Source organism: Acanthochromis polyacanthus, chromosome 6 (genome assembly GCF_021347895.1).
Source record: "Acanthochromis polyacanthus isolate Apoly-LR-REF ecotype Palm Island chromosome 6, KAUST_Apoly_ChrSc, whole genome shotgun sequence".
NCBI classification, from domain to species: Eukaryota; Metazoa; Chordata; class Actinopteri; family Pomacentridae; genus Acanthochromis; species Acanthochromis polyacanthus.
This window is the reverse complement of record NC_067118.1, coordinates 31764159-31774362: the sequence shown is the minus strand read 5'-3', so window position 1 is coordinate 31774362 and position 10204 is coordinate 31764159. Positions and strand designations below refer to the sequence as shown.

The following is a 10204-nucleotide window of genomic DNA, read 5'->3' as shown; positions in this document are numbered from 1 at the left end:
CTGGGCCCTTTGAAAATCTAATTTCCCCCCAGAAGATAAAGCTTTAGAAAAGAGACATGTTTACCTCACATTTATCTGCAGCTGAAATGCAATGTGTCACACGATGGGTGATTTCAAAGCAAAGGATGAGGTCTGTTGCCGTTGTTCTGGTCCTCTCTGCTCACTAATTGCCCCTTTTCTCCAATAATTGATATGAAAATCAGGCTGAGCTACAGTAATGTGCTCCAGGTGCTCAGGACACGCCAACGCAGTTCAGCTGGCAGGAGAGGACGAACCACAAACACCTTCATATTGATGTAGGACTGTGTCTGCCTTGGTGTTTATGAGGAACTATAGGGCATTTATATTCAACAAAAATGCACAACAACCAACATATTACTGTTTCTAAATGCCTTTAAATTTTAGCATCCTGTCTGTGGCATTCAGTCCCTCAGTTACCACTAAGGAATTTAATATTTTACAATGCTAAGGGTAGTGCTAGGGAGTGACTACATCAAAGGGAAGAGACCACATAATATTAGTCTGGAAAACGGCTTCTAAGTTGAAACATTTTTCTGTTTTGGTCTTTTCATGAGATTTGCTGATAAAAAGAAAATTATTAAATATCATCAGACTAATATTTTAGGACCAGCCACAAGAAAATATTTAGATAGACTTAATAATGCAACCATTTGGCTCTAGTATGACTATTCTAGTTAATGCATTTTTGTTAATACATTTTTGGTAACTTTGGAGGTACTTTGGCTTCGTTTGAGCTGTGAAGTGTGCATCATGTATGTTTAAATATGGCTGACAAATGTCGACTGACCTAGCCTTCAGTTAAAAGGACTCATCTTCGGAGCAGTGCTTCTGATTGAAGTTATTTCCATCCTTTCCCTTCTATGTATTTATGTCATTTTCTGTATTTACTCAGTCCATGTTTTTAGCCAACTGTGCATTTGATTTATCCGGACATTGTGCAACCCTCTGAAGTGGCCACAATCACTTCAGTTAGAAGATGAATGAAAAGCTCCTCGTAGTTTTCTGAAGAAGTGTTCAATTGCTCAAGGTCAGCGGATGTGATGGAGGGAACATTTCAAGGGCAGGATTTTGTCCACGTAACCCCGGAGAGACATATTTGCAGTGAATAATGTGTGTACTAAGGAAGACTTGATAGGGGCCTGAGGTGTGGAGGAAGGAAAGGGTGAGGAAGAGAGAGAGAGACAGAGAGAGAGAGACAGACAGGGAGGAGGCTGCTCTCATCAAAGGAGCTCTCAAGCTCTACAAGTTAATGAGGGACGTAGCCGAGACCCTGAAGCCCTCAGACCCTGACAGCTGCACACAGACAGACGGACGGACGGACGGACGGACGGACAGACGGACGAAGTGACAGGAGAAGCTCGAGGACAAAATACTAATCCAAGTCTGAAATGACGTGGCGTGAGGTGAGCATCTTTATGTGGGGTTTTGGTGTTTATAGTCTCGAGATTTACAGGAGAAGGACTCTTCAATGAATATCTGGAACAAACTGGTTTTAACGACAGATGACTGCTTGTATATTTGTATTTTATGGTGCTTTTAGCAGCATCAACATTTTATTACTCCTTAAGATGGTCATGAAATGTTTTCATTTTGGGATAATCAGCACTTTTGTGCTTAAGTTTGTCAATTCATCAATAACTGTGACTGTGTTGAGGTGTTAAAATACAATGTGCTGGCACAGATTTGACTTGATAGTGTTAGATATGATGATATATGTGTTGCTCATGGCTTTGTAGTGTTTTTAGGACATATTTTCCAAGAAGAAGCAGATTGCTAAACATTATCATCAGGGTGTAGTCTACACTTTCATCATCATCTGAGATTAAAACAAATGTTTGTTTCCTGTTTTTATATTTTTGTGTATCACGAAGTTAAATGGTGGACTAGTTTTGTTTATGTCTCCTTTTTCCGAGGAGCTACGTAGTCGGCAGTTCTGGCGTGCCATGATGGCAGAGCTGCTCGGCACCCTGGTGTTAGTGAGCGCTGTGCTGGGTGCCTCGGTGCCAGGCCCTGGAGAAGCCCCCGGGGGACCCCTGTACCCAGCTGTGGCAGTAGGTGTGGCGATTGTCGCAATGGCACACTGTTTTGGGGAAATAAGCGGAGCTCAGGTGAATGTTCTAAAATGCAGTACCAATATTACACAGTGCAAAAATACTCAGTTTCGAGGTTAAAGTTCCTTCTTTATCATCCTTTTTAAGTAAAAGCATGTAAGTATTACTTGGAGGACTGAAAGTGGCCAAAATGTATATAAAATTGAAAGTATTTATGACAACTTTTTAAATTCTGTCTAATTAACTGTTTGTCTGAAGCATTTATAAACACAGTAAGGTAGTTTAGTTCTTTGGATCCCAATTTAGTTTCTCTTCAAAAACTCATAGGTTAAATATAAAGTGTCTTCTCAGGTCATCTTTTTAAAAAAGGTTACACAGAGGTCCTTAAGGACGAAACAGTCGATATCAAAAACACTGCAATAAAAAGAATTATTTATCGGTATCATTTATCACTTTCACTGAGTCCATTTTGAACCAACATAGTCCCGATCATATCTACCAAATATTCATTCATTTTCATATTTTTAACCCTTTAAAACCAGTTTGTTAATTTAATGCCTCTCATGTGAAATCTACATGAACATTTTCTAATCTACTGAATGCTAGGAATTTTTTGTTTTTTTGTTTAATTATCATAGTCTGGGATATGTGGGATATGAGCAACAGCATTGATTCTTATGCATTGAAATAAATATTTCGGACTTCAAAATGTTTTTAAAAAAGTTATAGATTAGATTTTCCCTTACATTCTGTTTAAAATTATCAATATGACAGGGAATAAAAGGTTTTAAAACATAAATTTATATGTCTTTTTAACTTTAGCTAACTTTCTATGCATGATTTGAAACTAGATGAAAGGTTTACAGCAGAAATGACACTTTGGTGAAAGGACAAGATACTGTTGTTTGTAATGTGGTTTGATCTGTAATAGTTCACAGCATTTGTATTTAGATTTTTTTTTAAAAGTCTTCATCTGAAAAATATCTGATGTCTACACCTGTCTGAAAAATGACAATCAAAGGAAATATTCAGTAAAACACAGGACACTTCAGCATTTTTACATGTCGCTGTGTGTTTGTATCCCATCAGGTGAATCCTGCTTTGACTTTGTCCTTCATGACCACACGGAGGCTGGATGTTCTCCGGGGCCTCGTTTATATCACTGCTCAGTGTTTGGGGGCCTCTTTAGGAGCCGGGGCCCTTTATCTGGCTCTGCCAGTCAAAACCACTGCAGACCATTTTGTCAACAAGGTCAGCTTCAAGAAGATGTTACTTTTTAAAAGTTTTAGATACATGTTTTCAGAATATCTCTGTCTTTCGGTGAACCTTTTCCTCTTCATCTCACCTTACTAATCGTTAACTTCACTCAGGTGCCCATAGAGTTACATGCAGCTCAGGCTCTCGGTATCGAGGTTCTGTGCACCTTCCAGATGGTCTTTACTGTCTTCTCCGTGGAGGACCAGCGGCGGAGGGAGAGTCCAGAACCAGGAAACCTGGCCATTGGATTAGCACATAGTGCTGGAGTGCTCATAGGGGTGAGAGGAGCTTTCATACACATCTATACTTGGTTGAAACTTGGCTTCCAGTTGTGTTTATCTTTAATAATGAAGCCACTTTAGGTTTGATTGTTCCTCACATACACAAACACACATGCACACACACGTGCACGCACACACACACACACACACACACACACACACACACACACACACACACACACACACACACACTGCAGCTTTTGTGCTGCTAACAGTCACAGTGACACACACAAATCAATGATCCTAGTTTGAGATATGTGACTAAAATTAGTTTCACAGACAATGTGTGGATGTGGTTGACGTGCATTTTAACTGATTAGAGAGAAGACTGGATGATTCATGTCAGGAAGAAAAGAACAAACAGTTACCAAAACTTTCCCTTTACCAACAGCAACAGAAGCAAGCCAACAAACAAACAACATAACGGCTGCTGTTCACTGTGCTTTGAGCTAACATTGTTTCTGATCATGATTTTGACAAGTTAAATGAAAAATTTGTCCAGATAAAAATGGTAAGTTTTCTGCAAGAAAGCAATGTTTAAAGGGAAAGGCCTTTTTTTTTAACCCACAACATTAATATATTTTCACATTATATAATGCAATTTCATATTTTCTTTGAGCCTTAACAAATTGTAACCCTTATTTATGTCAGATAATAATATATGTCTACTATGTATATCGGTTTGATGACTAAATAGTTAACACTGCTATGTTGCAGAAATTGTGCCATTTTGGTCTCTAAGAGTCTTCCGTGGATTTAGCATTTAAATTAGCATTTAATTGATCATTTCATGGGTTTTTGTCTTACAATATAAAAAAAAAACATGCAGGTCAAGAAAATAAAACAGACTGAGTTTGAGACATTGTCTCTCTCTGATGGTCCGGTAGTCTGTCCAGAGTATTTACTGAATGTGAATGGAAATAAGGATGACAAAAGTAAAGTAAAGAACCTTTATGTAATCAGGGGATCTCTCCGAAATCAAAATTGCTTTTACAACGGAGAGTCAAGCACCGCCGATGAAAACAAACATGAGCAGAAAAACAATCGAGACAGTCACAGAGATTGCACAATAAAATCTACTGTGCTACAAAGAAAACAAGATTCATCAATTAGGAGAGATTTCACCTGTAAGAATCAATCAGGATGTTTCATAAATTCCAAGATGGAAAGCAGAACCGCATAGCAACAGTCACGGAGGCTCTGTGGTGTTTTCTTTAGCTACACTAGAGTCAGGGACAGCGTCAGGACAACCACTGAAGACACTGGAATATGTTGTTGAAAAGAAATGTTTGATTAGGGAGCACTGAGGAAGTCATAAAATGAAGGAACAATTAGTGAAGCATCAGTTTAAGACTATTCAGGACATTTATCCCGTGGAAACCCGTTGAGAGATCTGTTTTTACGGGAACTTAAAAAAGCGGTTATCTGAGACATGATGCCAAACAAATAACTGAAATGACTGGTAAAAGATCAGCTCTTTACAACATTTTATATGTTTCCTCATGATGTCGTTCCTTGATCTGAACCCTTGAACTGGCTCATTTTTCTGAGGATGCTGTCTGTCTGTCAGGCTCGGTTCTCTGGTGCGAGTATGAATCCTGCCCGATCTCTGGGTCCAGCCATCATCACTGGCTTCTGGGAAAACCACTGGGTATGAGATGAATCCAAACTCTACACCTGTCTGCATGGAAGCGCTCATCACACTGTTCAATCAAGTTTTTTTCTTTTGTTCTAATCATTACTGGAGGATTCACTGAATACAGGTTGATTGCATTAAGTAATGTGCTGAACAGCAGTTAAGTAGATATATGGGATAATGGTAAAGTAAGGTACCTGTGCTTTACTTGAGCATTAGCACCTGCTTTCGTATTTTTCACTTCACTACACTGATTAGACAGCTATAGTTACTAGCTGCTTCTCCAGTAAAGTTTTTACATAAATGATGTGCTTTTTTAAAAAAATCTTGTAAAATCTTAGATATCCACTAGTTGTTAGCAGTTCCACCAAAGAGACAAAGAGACATCACCCTTTTAAGTGTCAGATAATTTCAGTGAAGCCAAGACAGGAAAATATTTTACGATTAAAAGCAAAGTTAAAACAAACAAGCAAAAATATCCAAAGATTTGAGTTACTAAACTCCGTCTAAAATATTTCAAATTAGGTCCAGTTAGACATAAAATCTATATCTATGGGCACATGGATGCATTAGAATTGTAAGACTAATAATGTGAAATATCCCTATTTACATTTGCATCTTTTTTCTTAGTCCATTCAAACAAACTGAAAGCTCTGCACCTGTTCTTTACTTATATCCCATTTGAACACGTTTCTCTTTTGCCCACCTGCAGGTTTATTGGATTGGACCGGTGCTCGGTGCCGTACTGGCCGGAGTGTCCCACGAATTCTTCTTTGCACACAGCGCCTCCCGTCAGAAGCTGGTGGCCTGTTTGACCTGTAAAGACATTGAGATCGTAGAGACGACCAGCATGACGGGGTCGTCTCTGTCCACGGTGACGCAGAACGCACGAGTGAAGCAGGCCAACAAACAGGAGAACAACTGACACGAAGAGCCACACAGGAACACACACTTTGTACAGCATCACAGTGATTTTTATGAAGATGCACCGTGTTCAGTTCAGCAGGCTTGACTGCAGTGGGGACCAAAGAAAAGGGAGAAGTTGCATTAAAGGTTCAACTTCTCACACATGATATGCTGTAATGTAGAAAATGAGACAGTAGCTGCCAGTGACCCAAGCAAATATTGAACATGATAACATCATTCTTCAGTATAAACATTATTCTTTTCAGTTTTAAAGCACCCAAGGAAGAAATATTTTCTCAAATTGAAATTTCTCAAGTTGTACCATGAGAAAGAGAGAATGTGGCTGTATAAAGGAAATAAACAATGTCTATCAATGCTGATGATGGTGGTTTAAACCCCAGTTTATCCTGTTTAAGATGACAGATTGAATCCCATAACACATCCCAAAGGGATCAATCTACCTTTAATTTTCCCAGTTTATAAAAAAGAAAAAACAGTGGACAATGTGTATCAGATACTAGACTTATATTTGCTCCATAATTGCTATAAGTGTTAATAAGCAACTCTTTGCTAACAAAAATGCCAGATAACTTAAAAGATGTTGATATATCAGTTTTGTGTTCACAACTTGTGTCTGCTGAAAAAAGTCTTGGCTATTGCAGGTTTAAGGAAAAACAGTAAATGGTGTGAAATGGTTTGATATCTAAATCTGAAATTTGCTAACTTTAGCCACTAAAAGCTCCTGATCAAGCTTTATTCATTATGAAATCCCAATCTCTTTTGTAAATGGAAGAATGAGATGTTTTTTGTTTCAAAATCAGATGATCTTGATTTGAAATGGTTAAACTGTTTGGTTGGATTCACAGTCCTCAGCTTAGACTTTTGCATGTTCTGTCTGTGACACATTTTCCGGAAAGGTCATACGTCTGGTTAGGCTGCATACCACATGGGTTCAAAATGATCTGAGCAGCAAGTCACTGATTAGATATAAAGGCAAAATACCCAAGAAATAAGCTTTTTTTTTAAATGAAGCAATGGGAGAGCATCTGTTGTGTTTTCAGTGAGAATCTGTTGAAACACGAATCACCAATACACCCTTGAGGTTCATACGGTTCTAAAAATCCTGACTACAATGAGTTTTTCTCTCTGATGTGGAGAGAAATTAATGTACAACTGCATTTTAAACCGACTAGATGTGACCCTTAAGGTCCCTGTTGTCTGTCATTAGTGCGTGTAAAGGTGTATCCAGTATTGTGAGATCTAGTATTCACTTTCACATTTGCACATCATTATACTATGTCATAGAAACTCATTGAAATCCCGCTGAAAAACACCCTTGTGCTTCAGTTGCATCTCATGTTTGTGAATGCTTTGAAATGCTAAAGAGGTCCTCACTCTGCACTGTGGTCTCAATGATGCTCTCAATCAGTCCAGCGTCTGTCTCATGTCTGTGCCTCCTATTCACAATCAAATGGACCTTCATACCTCTGTAATGGCTCTACAGAAAGAGCACTTTCAGTCGGAATAAGCTTTGTAATTTGAAATGGATTTAATGAGCGTACATGTGTGCGTACATGCTGTCTGGGTGTGTGAGAGACAATACTTTTTGCTTTCATGAAACCTTTGATCAGATTTGTACGTTGGTATAAACTGCCATTTTTGCTTTGTTTTAAAATATACAGTAATTAGCATGTAATTTATAAGGTCGTCCAAAATACAAAAAAAAAAAAAAATCACACTTTGCACATAGATTTGCTTTCATTTGTTTTGCAATGTTTGTCTCTGCCTCTATACCCACAATACCACCAGCGATAAATAAGATTTCTTTCTTTAAAACTAATAATGAATATGACGACATGATGGAGAAACCCGGAAGAGGGTTACTGGAGGTAATGGCCTGTCTGATCTGACCCACTGATCTGGTGTGTTGTTGTTAGAGTTACATACTAGGCATGGATTGGTTACAAGGAACACCATGTTGGAGCAGACGGTGGTTCATAAATGTCCTTGGCATCAGAACACTTCAAGTCAAAGGTCGATGATTTACTTTGTGGTCGTACCACCAGATCTGTGGCTGTATGTCTTGGACATTTGCGTGAAGAGAGGAGCAGAGCTTTCAACTGAGCATCATGTGGTGTTGACTGGATCAGATGACAGGGAAGGCTACTGGACAGATCTGGTGAACCCAAAGGTTGAGTTGGGAATGTCTGATGGAGTTATCTACCCATAAGGTCTTCAACTCCCACCTCAGGAAGAATTTCTCTGCATCCCTTTGAAGTTGGGGAGATGGAATCTGACTGGGCTATATTTAAGGCTTGCAGAGGTCGCTGTTAAGAGCTGTGGTCAGCAGGTCATCTGTTGTGGCAGGAACCTAAGAACCTTTAGGTGGATGATGACAATGAAGGAGGCCTTTTTGGGGATGGCTCTATTCAAGCAGCAGATGGATGCTGGGGGACCGGAAGGGCTGCAGTTGTGGCAGTCATGGATCTAACAAGGGGAGGAATTTGAGGATGTTATGGAGAAATACTTTTGGTTGGTCTTGGGGACTCAAGGGACCAGCTGATGACTCGAGAATGGAAGGCAGGGTTTGTCAGGCTGCGTTCAAGCAGGAGAAGGTCCTAAACCTGAACAATTTGTTTCCTTTGTAGATGGCAGAGTCTGAGGGCTCGGGGGAAGTCTCACCTATCCTTGGTAGAGTTTGCTGAGGTAGTCTAGAAGCTCCTCAGTGACAAGGCATGGATGAGATTCGCCCTGGGATGCATTTACCTTCCCTTATATAAGACAAATAAAATGGACTGATGGATTTTATGCGACAAAACGTATGTTTACATTATATTAATAAATATGGTAGAATGCCAATTGACAGTGCTTAAAATAAAACTGTTAAAAACCAGTATAACTATGACACATACACAGTACACTCAAATGTGCACAGGGTTATACAATAAACTTTTACACAGTCACACACACATACAGGCAGACACACAACATGCACAATAGCTATAACTGCCACTGTGCCGCCAGCAATTTGCATTGTGTGTGTTCTTTCTAACATGTATAAAAGGGAGTTAAAACGGAAAGCTCAGCGTTCTGCATTCATCACCCTCGACTCCACACACACCCACCCACTCATGCACACACACACCTCCAACAGAGATGGCTCTCGGCTGGTCAGCGTGATGCCCCATTGCTGATCAGTAACCACACCGTCCCCCCACATCCCTGCTGCCCAACAGCACCTCTCCCTTTCCCCAGCCTCGTGCACACTGAGAATGTTCAGGGCTTTGGTCGTATGTCCTCCCACAACACACGAACACAGCAAACCTCTGCCAAGCACCTCCTAGAAGCCCCTGTCACAACAGAAGACACAATCTGCTGTGTTGTGTGAATTATTGTTGGTTCATTGCTCGTGGCGCTCGGGGTTCCTGCACTTCTGTGTCCACTGTTTGTGTTCTTGTTTTCTCTTCTTTGCACACATCAACCAGATTTACTTTTTCTCCACATTTTCGTGCCTCCAACACATGGTGCTGGCTGTGCAGTGCAGGCTCTGAGCCCTGAAGCGATGTCAAGTTCAGGTTTTAGTGCAAATACCTCCTGGCCTCTGCAGTGACTGCTGTCACTTCACTTTAGTTTAAGAATACTGATCATCACTGGCCATGGCTGAGGCTTTAATTGTGTCCAGTACAATAACCTGAAGCTGGAAATTTAACCCTGAACTTTATCTGCAGCTTTAGCATTACAGATTTAAGATAACACTTTGCGAGTTTTGACCCCTGTGCTTTAGTTTAATATGGATTTTTGTTTTTTCTCTGACCATACGTAGCCCACATGCTTGCTACAAACAATGGTTTCACAGGGTCAGGCATTTCAGTGTATGGGTCAGTTCAGCGCTGTTAGCTTTGGGTACTTCCGTCTGGGGCCCCAGTTGTATTATCTGTATGTGGATGTGTGTACATATGTGTGTCTTTGTGCATACATGTGTGTTTTCTGTCCTTGTCTACCGGCATTTATATCCCCTGATTATGACAGTTATGATATGTCAACAGATGACA

General features: G+C 40.0%; 1 protein-coding gene across 3 annotated transcripts; it reads left to right on the top strand.

Moving 5' to 3' along the window:
* Positions 1–1193: 1193 nt before the first annotated feature.
* Positions 1194–6533, top strand: LOC110948291 (aquaporin AQPAe.a). 3 transcript variants are annotated; one of them, XM_022189750.2, is made up of 6 exons: positions 1194–1424; positions 1935–2072; positions 3162–3323; positions 3443–3607; positions 5181–5261; positions 5959–6533. In XM_022189750.2, the coding sequence occupies exons 1-6, from the start codon at positions 1410–1412 to the stop codon at positions 6169–6171; spliced, it is 774 nt and encodes a 257-aa protein (XP_022045442.1). In that variant the 5' UTR covers positions 1194–1409; the 3' UTR covers positions 6172–6533. The 3 variants fall into 3 exon arrangements, with proteins under 3 accessions (XP_022045442.1, XP_022045440.1, XP_022045441.1); XM_022189748.2 differs by having other exon boundaries at positions 1198–1424; positions 1935–2129; XM_022189749.2 differs by having other exon boundaries at positions 1200–1424; positions 1938–2129.
* The last annotated feature ends 3671 nt before the right edge of the window (positions 6534–10204 follow it).

Excerpts from the sequence above, each read along its gene's own strand:
- LOC110948291 (XM_022189748.2), top strand. Across the intron at positions 3,324-3,442 it reads CAGACCATTTTGTCAACAAG|GTGCCCATAGAGTTACATGC; the intron begins GTCAGCTTCAAG and ends AACTTCACTCAG. Across the intron at positions 3,608-5,180 it reads GTGCTGGAGTGCTCATAGGG|GCTCGGTTCTCTGGTGCGAG; the intron begins GTGAGAGGAGCT and ends TCTGTCTGTCAG.